This window comes from Mustela putorius, unplaced genomic scaffold (genome assembly GCF_011764305.1).
Source record: "Mustela putorius furo isolate JIRA1106 unplaced genomic scaffold, ASM1176430v1.1 tig00000129_pilon_pilon_pilon, whole genome shotgun sequence".
NCBI classification, from domain to species: Eukaryota; Metazoa; Chordata; class Mammalia; order Carnivora; family Mustelidae; genus Mustela; species Mustela putorius.
Genome location: NW_025421290.1, coordinates 2,402,982 through 2,424,668, shown reverse-complemented (window position 1 = coordinate 2,424,668; position 21,687 = coordinate 2,402,982). Strand labels below are relative to the sequence as shown.

At 34.2% G+C, this 21,687-nt stretch overlaps 1 protein-coding gene across 1 annotated transcript in view; it reads left to right on the top strand.

The window, feature by feature from the left end:
• MDGA2 (MAM domain containing glycosylphosphatidylinositol anchor 2) overlaps positions 1–21,687 on the top strand; it is an 871,541-nt gene that overhangs the window by 722,727 nt on the left and 127,127 nt on the right. Inside the window, exon 9 of the mRNA XM_004738721.3 lies at positions 12,085–12,354. Coding sequence (XP_004738778.1) covers positions 12,085–12,354 — 270 coding nt within the window. The remainder of the gene's footprint in view (positions 1–12,084; positions 12,355–21,687) is intronic.

Here is a 21,687-nt window from a genome sequence, read left to right as displayed (position 1 = left end):
AAATATTGTAGATAGATAGATAGATAGATAGATAGACAGATAAAATTGTTGTAAGGATTAAATGAGGTCATAAGTATGTGAAATGTGCTTGTACAGCCGCACAGAGTAGATTAATCCTAAAAGTGTTGTTTTAATCTCCATTTTTAAATATACACTTAGTCAAACCCTACAGAATTACCAGTACCTTTTTCTAAGTCCATCCTTTTTCATATATTTCTCTGCTGAATTAATTCAGGCTTATTTTAAGACCTGGTCGAGCAATTCTCTTATTCTTTCTGACACCAAATAAGTAGTGTGTTTCCCAACACCAATCCTCTGATTCTTTGAAGCCTCTGGGAGTCCAAAATTCAATTCAATGCCAACGCTAACTGCCTGGAGTTAGTGAAGATCCCAGGAGTTAATGATGGGCTCAGTCCTGCAACATTAGCTGCATGTCAGACCAGATACAATTCCCAATTGCCAGCCATACTTCTCACCATCCAGCAGCAATTTTGAGAGTTCCCAAGACCTCCTCCCCTTCCAAGTTTGATAATTTGCTGAACACCTCATAGAACTCAGGAAAACATATTCCTTAAATGTACCAGTTTATTATAAAGGATGTAGCTCGGAAACAACCAAGTGAAAGAGATGCGTAGAGCAAGGTGTGGGATGAGGAAGAGGGGTAGTTGAAAGATTCCTTTCTCTTTGCAAAGGCACCATTCTTCCAGAGCATGTGTTTACCACGTTTGTTTACCAACCTGGAAACTCCCCTAACCCCGTTGATGAGGTGTTTTTAATGGATGTCTCATTATGTAAGCATAATTGATTAAATCATTACCCAGTAGTACTTGAACTAAGTCTCTAATCTCCAGCCTCTCCTCCCTTCCTGGAGGTGAGAGGATGGGGTGGAAAGTTCTAATCTTCAAATCCTGGCTTTATCTTTCTGGAAACCAGCCCATATTCCACATCCTTAGCTAGAGGCTGGTTGAGGTTCACTTCATTAGCATAAATTTCTGTGTGGTTGAAAGGGGCTTGTCATAAGTAACAAAGCGCACTCTTATCACTCAGGAAATTCCAAGAGTTTTAGGAACTCTGTGCCAGGAATCAAGAACAAAGATCAAACATATATTTCCCATTATACTACAGCAGTTAATCAGCTATTGCCTCATACAAACTCACACATTCCTTGTTCATATTAAATTGTGCTTACTTACACATATTAAGATATTCCCTTTATACTAAGATTGTAAATTGCATGTTAACAGGAGTCATTTTTTTATTCATTTGCATTTAATCCCCTAATATATCATCATGTACCCACCATTACCTAAAAATTCTCTATTTATGTGCTTGATTGATACAAATGAGGATCTTTTGAATCCATATCCTTCTAGTAGCATAATGTTTAGCGAAATCACATGGTAAATTCTAAATTGCTAACATTTTGAAGGTAAATTGGCCTAGGTTCATATATGCTTGGTGTTTCTCACTGCATAAACAGGTTACTCATAATCATTTCTGAATTTTAGTGTCCTTACCAATAAGATGGATATAACTGCTGCAAGACCATGAAAAGATTTAAGAGAAGTACACACACAGACACAGAAGGAGAGGTTGTCCTACAATAAAAGTAGCAACCTCACTATTTTTTTGGACAACAGAAGAATTTAATTCACTAACTTAACACTCAAACCCCTGGATTTTCTACCTAAGTACTGGATTTTTATTTTTTTATTTATTTTATTTTTTTTTAAGATTTTATTTATTCATTTGTCATAGAGAGAGAAGCGAGAGCAAGCACAGGCAGACAGAGTGGCAGGCAGAGGCAGAGGGAGAAGCAGGCTCCCCGCCAAGCAAGGAGCCCGATGTGGGACTCGATCCCAGGACGCCGGGATCATGACCTGAGCCGAAGGCAGCCGCTTAACCAGCTGAGCCACCCAGGCGTCCCAGTACTGGATTTTTAAAATTATTATTATTAACAGCACAATTTCCCCAGATCTCCATAAACAACAGCAAAGAATAGACAAGTATTTCATTGGACAGGTATTTGGCTTGAGCAGAAATGGCCTTAGAAAAAATGACCCTAGTGTGTACATGTTTAGCAGCGACCTCTCTAAGAATTAAATAACTAAGATCACACATAAATGGAAGTTCTCCAAACAGGTGACTATTTAGTTCTTCTTTTAATTATAATTAAACTGAAGATAGTTCTATACTTATTTAACATCAATGGTCTTGCACTCCCTTAAAGACTTAAAAATGGGTTATATTAACATTTTTAAAAATTAGCTTGAAAGTTTGTTTATTATAGACTTAAATGTCTTTTATTATTTGTGTAAATCAAAAGTATTGCTTTGTTTATAGTTTTGGTGCTCATGAGAACCTGGAAATTGTTTTTAAGAAATAGAGGTAAAATTTTATTCATACACAGTGTTAAAAGAAATCATGAACTCATCTCTGATCTCCTTATTAAGAAATATACACTAATGTACATTTCTTTATAGTTGGATGTTTTCATAGGTTACTCTTTCCAAATAAGTTAGACATTTGTATATGGATTTAAAGATTTAGAGCCATACCCTACTTGGAACATTTGCTAGACATCTGGAACCAGTAGATAAAAGAATAATAAATACCAAAAATCTGATTGTGTGCACTTTATACTCAATAATTTTATTCCAATCAAAATCCTTAATAACTGTAAAATGTTAGATCTTTACCGCCAGATAGCTAATCTTCTACATGCACTCATTATATATATATTAATACATGGATAATACAGAAATTCATTTTTATGAAGTACTTGTTATATACACAACATTTTGAATCTGGTTTGAAATCCATCATTAATAACACTTTTTTCCTTTAGCCTAGCAGTTTTATTACAATACTTTTATGCTTTCCATAAAACATAATTCCCATTTTTGATCTATTCAAGTTTATACATTCTAAATGACAGTGTGAATAGACCAATGTATATTTTCATTAATAACTTTAATAACCAATGTTTCCAAAGGAAATATTGTGAGAGAGCACTAAATCAGGAAAAACTGATAGTGTTTGTAATTGGGAAGAATGAAGCATAGGTTATAGTTAGGAGCCTGCTCTCTGGAGTCAGATCAGCTTGCTTGAATCCTTATTCTGCTACTTTTTAGCCTGGTAACTTTGCTTAATGTCTCTATACCTCACTGTCTTTTAGAAAATGAGTTTTTGCTGTAAAAAGATAAATCATGTGAATATATTTACACAGTCCCTAGAACTCAGTAAATATTTAATATCAACATATATAATTATTTTTATTACTGTCACCCTTCAGTATATATGCAGGGAGATGGTTTAACAAAATGGTTGAACCTAGGTTACTAACATAAGTGAACACATTTAGTATACTACAATGGTATATTTTTAGAATATAATGTATAATTTTAGAATCATTTGTTCAACTGAGCACAACACAATTACCTATTTATTTCTCCTGAAGAGTCTTTCCTATTTAAGTGGGTTTTTTTCTCACCATATATATATATATATATATATATATATATATATATATATATTTTACTTATAGTTTCTTAACATTAAATGTTCATGCTTTTTATTTCATCAGAATAGTGAACTCTTAACTTTTTTCACACCTGAAGCTTTCTTTCATCATATCTAAAGTCTTCACACTACACCATTTAATCCAACTGTGTAAATCTCTTCTCACTGGGTATTCCAAGGAATGAAATGCTGAGGTCAATAATATCCAGCTTGTTTAAAGTGAACCTTATATCACAGAAGTTTTCCATAGGCAAATGTGACTGGATTACAGTGAGTGTGCTCAGTTTCACATTTTCTCACTTATTTTGAGATTATGGAATCACCCCAAATCCAGGTATACACAACATTTTGAATCTGGTTTGAAATCCATCATTAATAACACTTTTTTCCTTTAGCCTAGCAGTTTTATTACAATACTTTTATGCTTTCCATAAAACATAATTCCATATTAAGTAACAGTAATGATTACTTTCATTTAAGGATGCTTTCCAAATCAGACTCTGTTGAAATTAATGAAAATACACTGTGTTTGAAGAGATTTAACTCAACACTATCAAATGTTTTTTTTTTCCTTTAATTTTTCATTTTTTATAAACATATATTTTTATCCCCAGGGGTACAGGTCTGTGAATCACCAGGTTTACACACTTCACAGCACTCACCAAAGCACATACCCTCCCCATTGTCCATAATCCCACCCCCTTCTCCCAAACCCCCTCTCCCCAGCAACCCTCAGTTTGTTTTGTGAGATTAAGAGTCACTTATGGTTTGTCTCCCTCCCAATCCCATCTTGTTTCATTGATTCTTCTCCTACCCACTTAAGCCCCCATGTTGCATCACCACTTCCTCATATCAGGGAGATCATATGATAGTTGTCTTTCTCTGCTTGACTTATTTCACTAAGCATGATACGCTCTAGTTCCATCCATGTTCTCGCAAATGGCAAGATTTCATTTCTTTTGATGGCTGCATAGTATTCCATTGTGTATATATACCACATCTTCTTGATCCATTCATCTGTTGATGGACATCTAGGTTCTTTCCATAGTTTGGCTATTGTGGACATTGCTGCTATAAACATTCGGGTGCATGTGCCCCTTTGGATCACTACGTTTGTATCTTTAGGGTAAATACCCAGTAGTGCAATTGCTGGGTAGCCGAGACCAAGTTCACCTATCAAATGTTTTCATAGGCTGTTAATAAATGAGTGGACTGAATCTTCTAGGTTTGGATGAATGACACATTCACATATACTGAGGGTATAAAAAAATCCCTTATTTGAAATAATCTAATAGGTCAGATACATTTAAAGAATTCCCACAGAAAATCACTCATACAAAAAGTATATATGGATTTTAGGATATTTCCCTGGTAAGTGCAATTAATTATATTTTGACCTTTGCCATTTAAAAACAAACTTATAAGAAGAAAGATAAACAGTTGCAAACACTGTTAGACAAATACAAATATATTGAGAGTAAATGTGTATTCACTTAACATATTTGCATTTGACTCTAGTACCATTAATTTCCATTTCACTTCAGCTTTCCATTCCAGTAACTATATCTCTGATCTTATAATCATTCCAAATTTCCGTACCTCTGAAATATTAAATTCCAACCAATTCTGTTTATCAACTGCACCTTTCTGGTCTCCTGACTCCGTTGTTCTCAGTGTACTTGCTTTTCAGATTTTTAAATTGTCCTAGTAATTCAATCCATTGATTGTCTTCCCCTATTAGTTTCCTTCTAAGTGTATTTCCTTCTGGAATCAACTTGGATCCCAGGATCTGTTGCTTAAACTGTGTTCTCCCCATTGCCTGTCCATTTCTCATTTTGCCTCACTCACCAAGTATGTATTCAATATTAAATGCAGAGTTTTGTAGGCTCAGAGTATTGTGTCAGTTACCTGTTATTGTGTAGCAAACTATTCTTGATACCTAGGACATCAAAATAATCACACTTCATTATATCTAATTATCTACTCCCTACTAGTCAAGAATTTGAAGAGAGCCTGCCTGGGCTCTTTCTCTGTTTCATGTGCTATTGTCTGGGTTGCTTGGTAGTGTTTTGCAAGCAGCTGGTCTGGTCTGGAAGGTTGAAGATGGCCTCACATGTCTGGAACCTTGGTGGGGATGACTGGAAGGCTGACCTTAACTCTGCCCTTCCCTTCTCAGTAGAATCTCAGGGCCTCTTGAGAAGGTTTCTTTAGTAAGGTAGTTGGACTTATTTCATGGGTCTGGGCTCCCAGAATAAGTATTTTAAGACATAGAAAGTGAAACTCCCAGTCTGCTCTGGCCTGAGCCTAGAAAATGATAGAGCATTAGTTTTGATCTGTTTTATTGGTCAAAGTAAACACAGAATCCGTAGAGTAGACATAGATGGGAAGAATATTGAAGATATTTTAGACATCTTTACTCTTTTACATCATTCATTTGTTCTTTTCTTTTTTTATGCATTCAGTAATAATCTGGTACTAGCTATAATGCTCACATACAGAGAATACAGAGGATGTGCAATGAAGGGAGTTTTAAGTCCCTTTATAATGGAACTTACATGAAGTAGATATGAACAAATAATGTTGCTAAGCAATAATTAATTATTATTAATAGTAGGGGAGATGCATTACTAATTGTTAGTCCAGGGTAGGCTTTCTGAAGAGGTAAAATACAAACAATGAGAATAATGCAGCCATGGAAAAAGTGAAGGAAAGAACATTTGGGGAAGAAAGTCTAGAATCCAGAAAGGGCTTCTCATACAGAAACAGGAAGAAAGCCTATGCTTCTGAAACAGAATAACTAAGATAAGAATGGTTGAGAGTATGGTCAGAGCCAGAACATGCTGGAGCTTGTAGGCCTGATTAACAAGCGGAGGTGAGTCAATAAAGTATTCTAAACAGGAGAATAACAAGAGTTTATTTCTCTTGTGAGAGAATATGTGGCCAGTATCTGAGAACTAGGAGGTCAAAAAAAGAAGCACATTGGCCTGGTAGAAGGCTATTGCAGGACATTCGAAGTAGTCCATGTGAGAGTTAATAGTGGCGGTGGAGACTGAGAGAAATGTATAAACTCCTGATATATTTTGAAGATAGAGTTAATAGAAAAGTTTCTTTTCTGATCATAGACAATATTATTGAACAAAGAGGTATCATTCCTGATCTCTACTATTCAGCCATCCCTTCATATGCCAAAAAATCTACAACACACATTGTATATACTAAACAGAAAATACTTTTGCTATAATCATTTATGGTATTAAACTTGTCTATACAAATATTTTTTTCAATCTAAAGTTGTGTATTGTTAACATTTGGCACATTTTATTACTTCATTTCTTTAAAGCATTCAAATCTTTTAGTTTTGTAATAAAACTCTCTGGATCCACATATCTCTCTGCTTATTTATATTGATTCTCCTGTAGTAGCTTCTATTTTCCTCTAACCCCATAAGTGACTATATTCAGGAGTAAATCCAAATTTGGTATTTTACGTGTCTTTGTTTATACTCGCTCTGAGCTGTCTTAACAAAACTGTATCCTGCAGTCAGGCCTCCATCTTGAGCTTTATATCTGTATTTCCACTTGGTTATCAAAGATGGGTGTGATTCTGGGCATATGTTAGACAAAATATTCTACATCACTTTTCCAATGCAAACAACCAAAGGTGCTAGGAAGTTACTAAAAATACTATTAAAAGCATTAAAATGTTTATTTTAAAAATACGATGTCAAATTTATAAGAAAGCTGGACAATGAGGCGGATTTTGCCCTGAGAGCATTTGCTGACAAGGGTGAATTTGAGCTTCAGTTGTGCTGGCATTTCTGGCCAAGGGGTACAAAATTCCAAACCCAGAGTATTTCCTGGGGGAAAATTCTACCCATAGACGTGGGAACTCAAGAGACTGTATCCATAGGAGAAGAGTAAAGTACAAATAAAACCCAGTCTACACATTCCTACTTCTAAGAAATTTGCCTTTGAAGTGAGCAGAGTAGGGATGATGTGGGAATACATACTTTACATTATAATCACAAACTGCCTCTTATCTGGATTTTTTAAAAGATTTTATTTATTTATTTGACAGAGAGATCGCAGGTAGGCAGAGAGAGAGAGAGGAGGAAGCAGGCTCCCTGTGGCGCAGAGAGCCAGATGCGGGGCTCCATCCCAGGACCCTGGGATCATGACCTAAGCTGAAGGCAGAGGCTTTAACCCACTGAGCCACCCAGGTGCCCCCTTTTATCTGCATTTTTAACTCAAATTCATATCACCTTGTTGATTAAAGTAAAACCTTAAGCCAGGAACTTAGATTAATGTGATCCTAGACATTGATGTCAGTAGCTGCCTGTAGACACAAATCTCTCTAGAGGAAAAAAAAAATCATCTTAGACATTAAAGAGTTTATTTTTAAAAATATATTTTTAAAGAACATAAGTATTTTTAAAGACCAACGAATAGCACATAATCAGAATTAACCAAGAATACACAGAGAGAAATTACTCTGAGAGAAGGCCAACAGAAAAACATCCTTAAAATCATAATTGGAAATATCCGACAGTATAAAACAATCACTTTGTTTAAAGAAATAAGAGACAAACCTTACTATGTTTGCAGGTAATGAGAAAGTATGAAAGTAATGGCATAACAAGTATACAAAAGAACTATACAGAATACTTATAAATGAAAGCCTTGTTCTTGTAATTAAAAACACAGTGGATGGGTTTAGCATGTTCAGAAGAATTTGTTCATAATGCAATACAGGAAAAGCAAAAATGGAAAAGTTGGGAGAGTATAAGAGGCATAAAATAGAGAATGCAAAAGATGCTCAAGTGAGGACAGAAAGAAAAGAGCACAGGTATTATTTAACAGTTAATGGTGAGATTTTCCAGAAATTTCTTAGATGAAGGACATCATACTTAAATCAACAGGTCTTAAAATCCAGCAAATCACAAACTGTTAAGTACAAAGAAATCTCTACTTAAAAATATTATATTGAAGCTGTAGAACATCAAAGGTAAAAACATTTGAAATAGCTATAGAAAAAAAGCACAGTGACTTCAAAGTGTGAAAATTTGAGCTTACTTTTCTACAGCAGTAATGGCCATCTAAAGATGGTAGAATGGTGTCCTAATATACTGAAAGAAAATAACTGCCAACCTCTAATCCTATGTACAAGGAAATCATCTTTTAAGAATAAGGTTAAAATATATATTTTCAGAAAATCAAGATCAGAAAGGTCACTAAAGATGATTCTAAATCATGTACTTTAGATAATATTTGAAAATTGATCGTGGATTTGTATGATCTGTAATGAAAAAAGGATTTAAAGGGAAATGAGTCGGCATATATCTGGACAATTCTAAAAAATTGTGCAGGTATAACATTATAGTAATGCCCAATAGGTTTTAAGAGAAGGAAAGAGAATTAAAATTAGTAGCAGGAAAAGAGTTGGAATAATCATTCAATCCATAAATCTGAAAGTAGACAAAGAAAAAAGATCACAAAACAAAATAAAAAGTACAGAACAGGAAGGTACATTTCTACTCAAATATATCAATAGTCATAGTAAATGTAAATAAAGTATTAAATGCTTTCAGTAAAATAAAGATTTCCAGACTTTCTTCAAAAAAATGGATTATAACCACATGCTGTTTAAAAGAGATGCTTGTAAAGTATAAGGATAGTAGAACTTTAAAAGGCTTGAAAAGACATAAAATGCAACTACTAAGTGAATGTCAGGGTAACTATATTAATTCAGAAAAAATTGAGTTTTAAATAATAAGTGCAAAATGATAACTTCAATTTACCAATAAAATAAAGAAATTTTAAATTTGTATGTACTTACTAGTGTAAGCTCAAAATATATAAATCAAGAAGGAGATATAACTATAAGAATTTTTTTAAATTTTTTTAATTTTTTAAAATTTTTTTAAATTTTAAATTTTTTTAAACACTTTTGGAAGTGTTTAACCACCATAAATGGGGTAAAAACACAACAACTGCATAGATGATTTGGACAACTCATTTGTCAGACTTGACCCCCAACACCACATCACATCCCTAAGACTATTCCTTCTTTGCAAGCATACATATGACAAAAATCAATTATATATTGGACTATAAATCATGTTTCAAAAAGTTTCAGATGATTGAAAGCATATGGTCTATTTTCTTCTCTAACCACGATTAAATTAAAAAATCAGAAAGAAGAGATAATAAAAAATACCCTGTATATTTGTAAATGAAGAAACACTTGCCAGCTAGGTATCCCTACTGTGTGACTAGCAGGTGCACAAGTTCAACACGTCCACTGTACCCTAAACTACCTCTCCTCCTCTCCCCATCTTCATCACTGACACCATTATTTACCTATCTAAAATAACATTTGTGGTTTCACTGACATTGCCTTAGTTCAGTCTCTTAACAATGTTGTTCTCAATTTCTCTGTGACCAGACTCTTCCCTTTGAGGCCTGTACTCCTCCTATCTGCCACAGTATTCTTTCTAAAAGATTGGTTTAATCAATAAAGCTTTCATTAAAAAAAAAATAGATGGACTTAGAGGGTATTATACTAAGTTAAATAAGTCAAAGGCAAATACCATATGATTTCATTTACATGTGGAATCTGACAAAACAGAAAAAGACTTCTAATGGATGCAGGAAACAGAGGTAACAGAAAAAGAGGTAGGGGATGGATGAAATAAAATGAAAGGGATTATGAGATACAATAGAAAAAAATTAATGATTGTCAATACCAACAGAATAAAACGCACACTCCATGACGTGATATTCAAGAATCCTTGAATAGAGTCTCTTTCTTCCCATCTTTATTTCTTCCTGAGCTCTCATGCACCTCTTGTGTATCAGCTATGCTAATTAATTTATACTTCTCTGAAAGCCCCCTCCTCTCTATCTTCTTTTTACCTCTGAGCATATTAATCTCCTTACCTGGGATGTTCTCTCTTACTGCTTACCCACCTCACCATTTCCTATATATGCTGGAAGGTAAAGCTCAAGTATCACATTCCTTGAGATGCCTTGAGTGGTCAGTCCTCATAGTGTTACATACTTCTTTACTTTCTACCCGGGAATTGTTTTTTGTCTTTCAGTTTTGTAAATCAGCAATTTAAATATCTGCCTATTGTATTAGGTATATTACATGCCTCATAAATTAAATGCAGACAGGAATTTTTTTCTCATTTATTTTTTAAAAATTCTTAACACTTACAAAGGAAGAGCTCAAAACTTGAATTTATGAGTAAAATGAAATTTAGTAAGATAGTTTAAACATTTTTATTGAAAGAAGCAAGAAGGGCCAGTCAATAGATAAGCAATGAGAAAGGACAGCAATAGTATAGAAAGTAGATGAGATAACATGTAAAGAATATTGGAGGGCACATTTGGTGTGGCTGTCCTAAAACCTTTCAGCACCTTGAGAGAAGGGATGCCAAGTATATTTGAATGGTTTTTATACTGCATAACTCAAAAGGATGTCATACACATGTAGTCAAGGATGCAGTTATGCTGGGCAATGCAATCCTGAGTAGTTTCCTATCTTATTTGATTAAATGAACCCCAACATTAGTGTCAAGGAAGTAATTGTTATTTATCTACTGGGAGTCATTAAGAAAAGGATTATATTTTGCATATTCTACATAATGAGAGAAGTATGTAACACTTTATAGAAATCTTTCTATCAAATACAAAAATTTTAGGTACCTGATGTAGCAAGTTTTTAATCATACGGAAAACAATCACAATTAAAACATGTAAGTGAATCATTGCAGTGAGTTAGAAACCATGTCCACCTGTGGTATAATTTGCAGAGTTTGCTTAAGACACATGAATATTATGACTTTAAGTCAAAGCAGTTCAGACAAAATAATTTAGAAAATAAATTATATATTTGTGGGGTGCCTGGGTGGCTCAGTGGGTTAAAGCCTCTACCTTCAGCTCAGGTCATGATCTCGGGGTCCTGGGATCGAGCCCCGAATTGGGCTCTCTGCTCTGCAGGGAGCCTGCTTCTTCCCTCTCTCTCTGCCTGCCTCTCTGCCTACTTGTGATCTCTCTCTATCAAATAAATAAATAAAATATATATATTTTTTAAATTATATATTTGTGCTACTTATTCTGTTAAGTAACAGATACTTAGAAGCCAAACTAAGAATAATTAGAATTCACCAACTTGAACCCGTGGCTTTATCTGTTTCAAAGTCTTATGCTAGTTTGAAGATTCTGTGTTTTACAGCAAGAACATCAACTGGTTGCTGACTATATAAACCAAACATAGTCATAATATTTTGTTCTGGGAAGTAGCTAGAAAGGAAAATGAACTCTGCTACTTTCACCTGCAAATGCTTTTTCAAAGCAATGAATTTCATTCACTGCCCACAGTCCGTAAATGATGTTTCCCATTTCCCATTCCAAGCTGAAGTTCCTGGTTTGTTCTCCACCCACCTCTAACTCCTTCCCTGTTGCTAGATGTGCTCTTAAAAATAGCTCCTCACAATAATAATAGCTCCTGGCTTATGGCAAACCGCGTGTTTCATCTGTTTTAACATGTCTTCTACAGATCCACCTGCTGTGGAGCCAGCATTCCTGGAGATCCGGCAAGGACAAGATCGAAGTATTACTATGAGCTGCCGGGTTCTGAGAGCGTATCCAATACGGGTACTGACCTATGAGTGGCGCTTAGGCAATAAATTATTACGGACGGGTCAGTTTGACTCTCAAGAGTACACAGAATACCCAGTGAAGAGTCTTTCCAATGAGAACTATGGGGTTTATAATTGTAGCATCATAAATGAAGCTGGAGCTGGGAGATGCAGCTTCCTTGTTACAGGTAAGATCCTAATATTGCACCTTGTATATATTTTTGATGAAGGGCTCTTAGGCTAAGTAATATAAGAAAGTGTTTTGCAAATCCATGGAACATACTGTGAGTAACGTGTCTACTATAGTTAGAGCTATTCATTTCTTTCAGAGGCAAATTTGTTTTAACAGTTGCAGTTTATGTGCCTATGAAATTAGAAGTTTATGTGAATTCAAGATTTGGTGAAGAGGTTGGTTATTTTAGTGTTTAATAAAGTGACAAATCTTAACCAGCTTTTTTAGATCAAATTGCAAATATTAATACATATTTCTTCTGCAAGTCTAAAAGTGCTTGTTAACCAATACCTGCTTTGGTATTCTTAACAGTAGAAAGGGTATTTTTCTTCTTCCTATTATTTACTACCTCTGTATGTGTGGTGGAACTCATTTTGTCCTTGGCTTACCTTTGGTTAACAAATATTCAAAGGAAAAGCAATAAAGTTTATCTGGCATATAATAAATTAGAAAGAAATATCAATCAATATGTTTTGATATCATTATATGAGTATATTAAAAGAAATATTAAGTCTGTATTAAATCTTAGGTAATTATATAAATTATTTTATAATCTATATACTAAAGTAAATTTGTGTGATTTTTGAGCTCAGGTTTAGACATACATTAAAAAGATATATTCCTTTTCAGGATTATTTTGTTCTGGTAAAGTTAATTTTAATAGTTGGAATGTTCATGCTAGTAAAAGAAGAAACTGGACATTGTATATTATCTGAAAAGCAGTTGTAAATATTATGATTAAAGTGTTTCAGATTTAATTAAAACTTGTTCATTAGTAATATGTATTTTTATTCATAAGTTCTTACTTGTAAGAAAATTTTCTAAACATGAATCGCCTTGAGATATTTTGGCTTCTTGAAATGTGATAGTAGGTAGATAAAATGTAATGGATGAACCAATATGAAGATGTCCCCTCCGCTGGATCTTACCATCTCTTGATTTTGCAATCCCTTTTTTTAGCATTCAGTCGGACTTAAAGATTTCTACTTTGATTCTTAAAGTGAACTAGTCAAACAAAACCGGAAGTCCCTAAGACCATACTACTTGTTGTTTTCTACGTATTGGTAGAAACAGTTGACCTTTTCTTTTCTTTCTTTCTTTTTTCTTTTTAATTAACACCCAAAACAAAAATACTCCATAAAATTAACTACATCCCTTCCTTCAAACTTTTGGCACTTATATTCATTCTAATTTATTTGTTATTCCTGACATTGTTTTCTAACTTTAGTTTAGGTCATGCTGCCTCTGTAAGATTTTTATTTGTTCTCTGTTATGTGACCCAAATCCTATTTTCTGAACTAGAAGACAAGCTAATTTCCATTCAAAATCCATGGGGTGTAGTAAGTAGATTTTGATAGCTCCAGAAAGGAATAAACCTGTTAGGGGTTGCCCCACAAAGGGAGAAGATATAGCCCCGTGAATTGATTTGTTTCTAGTGTGTATTTTTCTGTCTTCATGTCAGCCTCATCGTTTCAATATTTCCACATATAATCTAATATAGTTTTGAAGAAAAAAGAAAATAATTGTGTTCCAAGTATTGTATAATCCGGGAAAATATACATTTGACCCTTGAACAATACAGGAGTTTGGAGCATCAACCCCCCAGATAGTCAAAAGTTTTCATATAGCTTTTAACTCCCTCAAAACTTTACTAATAGCCTACTGTTGACCAGAGGCTTACTGCTGACATAGTCTTAACACATATTTTGCATGTCATATATATTATATACCTTATTTCTACAATAAAGTAAGCTAGAGATGTTTTATAGACCATATTTTTATAATAAGGTAAGCTAGAGAAAAGAAAATGTTATTGAGAAAATCATAAGAGAAAATACATTTATAGTACTATGCTGTAAAATAAAAACAAAAAATTAAAAAAACAAAACAAAAACAAAAAACAGAAACCTCCATTTGTAAGTAGACCCATGAAGTTCAAATCTCTGTTGTTCAAGGGTTCATTGTTTGAAGAAATCAATGATTCCATAGAATCAGAGGTCTGGAAGAAACTTCAAAAACACATTTCTTCTATTAAAAACACATCACAGTTAGTAATCCTATGAATTTCCTGCAGTTAAAAACCCGTTAAAGCTATACTGAAGGGAACTAAGTAATAGGATATATTCAAGATGACATATATTCTTTATCCACAAAACAGATCTTTGAAGACAATTCTGTTTACTTCCTGACAGCCAAATTAAGAAAATTTTATTTTTTATTATTATAAATATTTTACCAAATTCAAGATCACTTTCCACTAGTCATGAATGTTATACATTTACCCAAAAGTGAACTTGATCTCATTATGCATCAAAATGTACAGAATTGAACTAAAAGTCAGTGGCAGCCCTCACATTTATATTTATCTCCCAGGAAAGCTAAAAAATTCACACCTTTTTTCCCAGTTATAGCATGTGTGTGTGTGGGAGTATGGAGATAGGTGAGTGAGGTTGTGTTTACTAAGAAGTTAGGGTGTGAGAATATTTTTGTATACAGAAAAAGAAGGTAAGCAAAGATATTTTGGGAAGTGAATAGCCTAGCTTGTAGCGCACTGTCTTGTCTGTGTTAGAAAATAGTAACTATAATATCACAAAATATGGTGTATTTTCATTTCTTTTACTTACTAATATTCTTATGGTAAAGATAAGCATAATTTTGTTTGTTTGTTTTATGGTTTAACTAAGCTTTGTGAACAATGGTAGGAACCCGAACACCATTTATTGCATTTTTCTATGGAGAGTATTTATAAGTTCCAGGAAGTATATATACACAGTTATATAAAATTTAGACTTATAAACCATTTAAGAATTTGATCAATGGAGACAATTTTAGATTCTTTTAAATGAAACTTACTAAAGGAATGTTGTCTTCTTTAACAGGTAACAGTGGATATATACTCTATAAGAATTTTTATTGCATAACTACAAAATATAATTGAACGTAAAACAACTTGTATGTATTATCTCCTTACTGATGAAAGTTTTACAATCAGGAAAATATTTAACAATTATTTGCTGCGTAACAACTATTGCTGGGCACTAGGGAGGATACTGAAAATAGAACAATAAATACTCTCTCCCAGAAATCTTTCACCATCATATATGTTTCTAAGTCTTATCAGTTTTATATCTGTTTGGTATTGTGAAGCTATCATTTTATTTTTACCCCTACTGTATTTGTAAAGCCTTATATTCTCTTATCTGGGATATTATAGTAACCTTTTATCTGATATCTGAGTATTCCTCCTCTTTTGCTTTCAATCCATACTGTCCATACTTCATACTGTGGGACTTTATTTTCCTGGAAAGTGTGTCTTACTCTTAATGGAAAATGTTGATCTTCCTGGCCTCTAGATGCCATATAAATTCATTGTCATGAGTTTTCAAACCACTCATTAATATCCCAAATAGAATATATAGAATCATCTCTTCTTCAATCCTAACAATTATTCCAAACTCTAGCCAAATTAGATCATGATGCCTGCCACCAAATCATTACATATTTTCAAAACTCGGCTTTTGTTAACATACGACTTTATTCTCAAATACTAGCCCTTTGTGTATTCTTCTACTAGATTATGGTGACCCTTGTATATGACTTTACTAGGGTCATTTTGGACCTTGCCCCTCAGCCAACTAGAGATGTGTATATTGTAATAGTATATTATAATTCACAAATTAATTATGTATGTTATTACTGTTCAGGTATCTGAAAGTTTCAGTAAAACTCCAAGTAACCATATTTTGAGCAAGATAGAAAATTATTATGCTCCAGTTAAACCTTGAAGTTTCATTTTGGAAACTAACATAATGTCTCTTCCACAGTCTTCAGGGATTCAGGTTTCTTCCATCTTACTGCTCAGTCATCATCAATAGATGGCACACCTTAGAGCCCTTATGGCTACTGAAGTCCCAGCTTTACCTCTATATTTCATTGAATTACCTCTTTTTAAGGAAGCTTCTTTAAAAAGTAGTATTTTTTAGATACCTTTTCTGCTTGCAAATGTTGGAGACAACTCAGTCCTACTGGTACATCTGCAATAAAGGCTGTGGGGTACAGATTTTATTCTAAGATTATATCACACTTGCCCATACATATTTTAAATTGCCTTAATTGAAAATATTGCAATGAAATTAAATGGAGATTTTCAAGGAAAATCTAGGTTTCATCACTGTAACATTTAACACCATTACTGATAGGCAGCTTTTTAGGAACCATGGCCATTGGGGTCTTAGAATAATTTGAAAGACAAGAATAATATGTGTAATCAGAGACTTCATAAGATATTCTACTGATGAGCAATGGAATTGAGAGTATTGTGTTACTTACTGCTGACTAACCCACTACTACAAACTGAGCATCTTGAAACAGCATACATTTATAATCTATTTCTGTGCCAGGAGTCTGGACATGGCTTAGCTAGATCCTCTGTTGGGTCTCACAAGGCTGTGATCAAAGTGTTGGCTGAATGTTCTTATCTGGAGGCTCACCTTCAGACAGGAAGTTGAATCATGTCCAAACTTATTAAGGTTATTGAAAGAATTAATTTCCTTATGGTTGCATGATAGAGGACCCAAGTGTTTTACTCATTGTTGGCTGAGGCCACTTTCATGTCCTAGAAGATACCTGCATGTCCTAGAGATCACTCATAGTTCTCGATCATGTGGGCTTCCCATCATGGATGTCTACATCATCAGGCCAGCAAGAAGAATCTCTAGCTCAGCTCAGCTAAGATGGAATTCTTATATTGTAGCATAATTACTAAAGTGACATCCCATCAGTTTCTTCCCACTTTCATTACGAAAGACTTATACACAAAGAAATGAAAACCAGAGGTAGGAATCACTGGAAGTTAGTTTAGGGTTTCTCTGCCACAAATACCAGCATTTTCTGCCACAAGGAGTATTTTTTTTTTTTAAGAGCCTACATATAAAGGTAACTAACTGATTTTTCTATGGCAATATTTAAAGAAATCCTTCAATTTAATATCTTTCAATAAACATGGAAAATAGGGTTTTACCAAGCAAAAATTTGCCTGTGATTGTTATTTTTACCTCTAGTTTAGAAATATTTCTACTAGGATTATGCATAGTTTTCCTTTTGATATATTACAATGTTCAGGTTTATGTATTACTACTACTATTTTATCCATGTTCAGCAACAGCAGATCAGATACAGAACTAAAATTTGATTCTAGAAAGCAAATAAAGCAAAGATGAGACAGTTTTGTGAAAGGGAGTACATGTTATCACTCAGTGAACACAAAGAAATTCAGGTTGACTGGGAGCTATAATTTTGCCTGAGACAGGAGAAAATACTGTCGGATGACTCTTGCTTTGCTTAGTTTTAGAGAATGAAGAGAAGGAAATAACAACCAAATCAGATTTGACTCCAAATTAAAATATCAAAATATTCTATTCTTGTTTCCTAATGTCAGATTGAATTATATACCATCCAAATGAAAACATATTTTATTCTCTGGCAATGTATATGTTTGTTTTATTCAGCCAGATACTTAATTTCTTATGAATATCTAAAAATGAGCAACATAAGATTATGGATAAATCATTAACAATTATCAGAAGTAAGAGCAAATGAAATTGGAAAAATATCTAGCACAATTTCCTATGACAAGCTGGGGTACCTGCAAGGCTCAGTCAGTTAAGTGTCTGACTTGGTTTTGGCTCAGGTCATGATCCCAGGGTCATGAGACCAAACCCCACCTCTGGCTCCTTGGTGTAGTCTGCTTGAAATTTCTCTCCTCCTTCCTGCACCTCTCCTCTCCGTGTGCCCATGTGTGCTTACCCTTTGTATCTCTGTATATATTTCTCTCTTAAATAAATAAATAAATCTTTAAAAAAAAGTTCCTGTAATAACTCTAAAAGGCAAAAAACTTGCCTGTAAAATCAATTATTTTTCAGGGCAGAATTTTATTAAATTTATTAAAGTTTTATTTATCATAATAGATAAACTAGTAGATCCCAATGTTTCCGCCAGATTATGAGATTTAGCTATTTTTTTAAAGAGCAGAAATTGCATCATATATTTTAACAACTCCTAATGTGTAGCATTCTACAGTGTGTAAATTGATTCCACTTCTATCTTTTTCATCTCAAACAATCCTGCGAATTGTGTGAAAGCAGTGGTATCACCCTCCTTTGACAGATTTGGCTGACAAAGGCTCAGGAAGCCCAAAATAAAATGTATGTCTTCTAATTGTAAATTCAAGCTCTTCTTGACACACCTCAGTGACTCTTTTATTAGTGGTGCTAAGGGAATTTTTTAATAATTAAGCTAGATAAAATGTAGGTGAGTCTATGATGAATCTGAAAAAGTAGAAATAAAAATGTGAATACTAATTAAGGAAGTCAACACCATCAGTAAGCAAAAACTGTACCAAAATTAGTCTAGGATCTAATTTACACAATATTTTAGACACATTTTATTTTTTTCCTCTAGTAAACACTTGACAGGTAATCTGTATTTCACATTATATTTAATGAAAAGCTTCAATTAAAATTTTTACTGTATTTGATGTAGAAGTTTAATGCTTTCTTAAATTTTCTCATTACTCATTTTCTTCATTATAAAATCATGTAATTCCTCCAATGAAAGATTCAAAGCAGTATGGTCATCCAAAGCCTATTGTTGGACCCCAAAATAAAACATGGCAATGTAACAGAGCAATTTAAGATAGATTTCATGCATTTACATTTCATTTATCATAGATAGTTTAAAATGTAGACAAACTAAGAAAGCTGTTCTTCTCATCTGATGCACTAATTTCTGAATGACACATATCATTATTCACTATAACACACTATCTGGTCTAGTAGACCAGAGAGATAAAGTCCAAGCTAAATTTGTTTTGTTTTCTTTAGGGTGTAAAGAATTTGATAAGAATGGAAATTAACTGAATTTATTAAAATTAAAGTAGATTTGAAAGAGTTAAACATCAAAGTCAGAAAATTTGGCCCTGGGTAAAAGAAGGAAAGCATAGCTGAGAGACAGACCTAGAGAGAGTAAGTTGATCACATCTTGGAATCAGAAAAGAAAGAGGTAAACATCTACATGCAATTAGAAGTGGGATATAAGACCCAAACTAGGGGTGACTTGAGCTATAGATTGAATTGTTTCCTTCAAAACTTCATATGTTGCATCTCCCCTTCCCCCATATATATATACACTGTCCCAGTGTGATAGTATTTGGAGATGAGGATTTTGGGAAATCAGTAGGTTTAGATGAGGTCATGAAGGTAGAGTCCTCATAATGGTATTACAGTACCTCCATAAGAAGAGATACCAGAGACCTTGCTCCCTTGCTGTTTCATGCCATGTGCAAACACACCAAGAAGAGGGCCATCTATAAGTTAGGAAGAGAGCAATCACCAGAAACTGGCTGTGCTGGTGCCTTAATCTTGGACTACCATCCACCAGAACTGTGAGAAAATAAATGGCTGGTTGTGAAAGCCATCTATGTTGTGGTATTTTGTTATGGGGTCCATGCAGGTAGTCCGTGCAGACAGCCTGCTGTAATCATAAATACCATACTGTGTCAGAAATCACTGTATCAGATTATAGCCAGGAGCAAAGAAAATAAAGACTCATGGTCTGCATGAAGATTTCTGGATAATATATTGTAAGTGTGATTGTCTTTCCTTCTTGGTAACTATATAAAGATAGTTCTTCATTGCCTGACAGATGTTAACAATGTCTAACAGTTCAATTTGTGTGTAGGCCATGGAACTCTCTGTGGCCATGGCTCCTTTATCTGTAGAATGGAATACCTGCTTCCCATAAAATATAATTTTAGGAGTACCAATTAAGTTAATCAGTGTAACAGTGCTTTAAAAGCAAAATGGTATGATCATAACAAGTTTAACATACATGGATTTTTGGATTTAACCATAGGTAAGCAAACTCTTACTGCTTTCTATCTTGGTAACATAACAATGACAATACCGCCCAAAAAAGTAGGGGAGGAAGGATGACTGATTGCGGAAATATTGTCAGTAATCAATACACACCTGAGCTCCGGACAAGAACAGTTGAGTGATGAGACAATCAGGCTGGAGTAGAAGCCAGTGACATTTTGGAGCTAATCTGATAGAAGACTTTGTATTTTAGGGGGGGAAGGTGTTATTTTTTTCTTCCTTCGTATATTATTTTAGACGGATTATTACCTGACATTATCATAGAGCAAAAAAGCAGACTCTCACTTGAAACACTAGAGGGAAAATTGAGAAAGAGAACTGGAGCCTGGCAGGGGTAGACAGTGTAGAATGAAGTCAGCCAAGATGGCTGGCTGGAATTGAAGTATTGGAAACTGGAAATACTGGGGAGATAAATTCCCTGAGGAGGATCAGGTTGGAAAGATAGAGAATTATGGGACTGATGCTGAAAGCAGTATCTCTCTGTCCTGAAGCACACCTCCACTCTCCCAGGAGGTGCACAAACAAGCAACTAGGCTATTTCATCTTTATAGGTGATATCAGACAAGGTAGTTAGGGGACTTCTGTGGAAAACAATATGCAAAATCAAAAACAAAATTAATATGAAAGAAAAAAAAATTCATTTTGCAATGATGAGAGTAATAAGAAACAATGCTGAATGCCACAAATAAGTGTAAGAAAAAATGCTAAATACCACAAAACAACATCTTCAGAAAAAGCAGGGATGATATAAGAAATAGAAGGAAGAAAACTAGCAGTGAAGAAAAACTACTTGGTGATTATGGATATAAAAAATGTAATTGTTAAAATAAATAAGTAAATGACTAGCCTAAATATCCAGAATAGACACAGTCAAAGAATAAGTAGGTTAGCTGGAATATCTGGTTTAGAAACCTTCCCAAAAAGCAGCAATAGATCATATGATAGTTGTCTTTCTCCACTTGACTTATTTCGCTAAGCATGATACGCTCTAGTTCCATCCACGTTGTCGCAAATGGCAAGATTTCATTTCTTTTGATGGCTGCATAGTATTCCATTGTGTATATATACCACATCTTCTTTATCCATTCATCTGTTGATGGACACCTAGGTTATTTCCATAGTTTGGCTATTGTAGACATTGCTGCTATAAACATTCAGGTGCACATGCCCCTTCGGATCACTATGTTTATATCTTTAGGGCAAATACCCAGTGGTGCAATTGCTGGGTCATAGGGCAGTTTTATTTTCAACATTTTGAGGAACCTCCATGCTGTTTTCCAGAGTGGTTGCACCAGCCTGCATTCCCACCAACAGTGTAGGAGGGTTCCCCTTTCTCCCCATCCTCGCCAGCATCT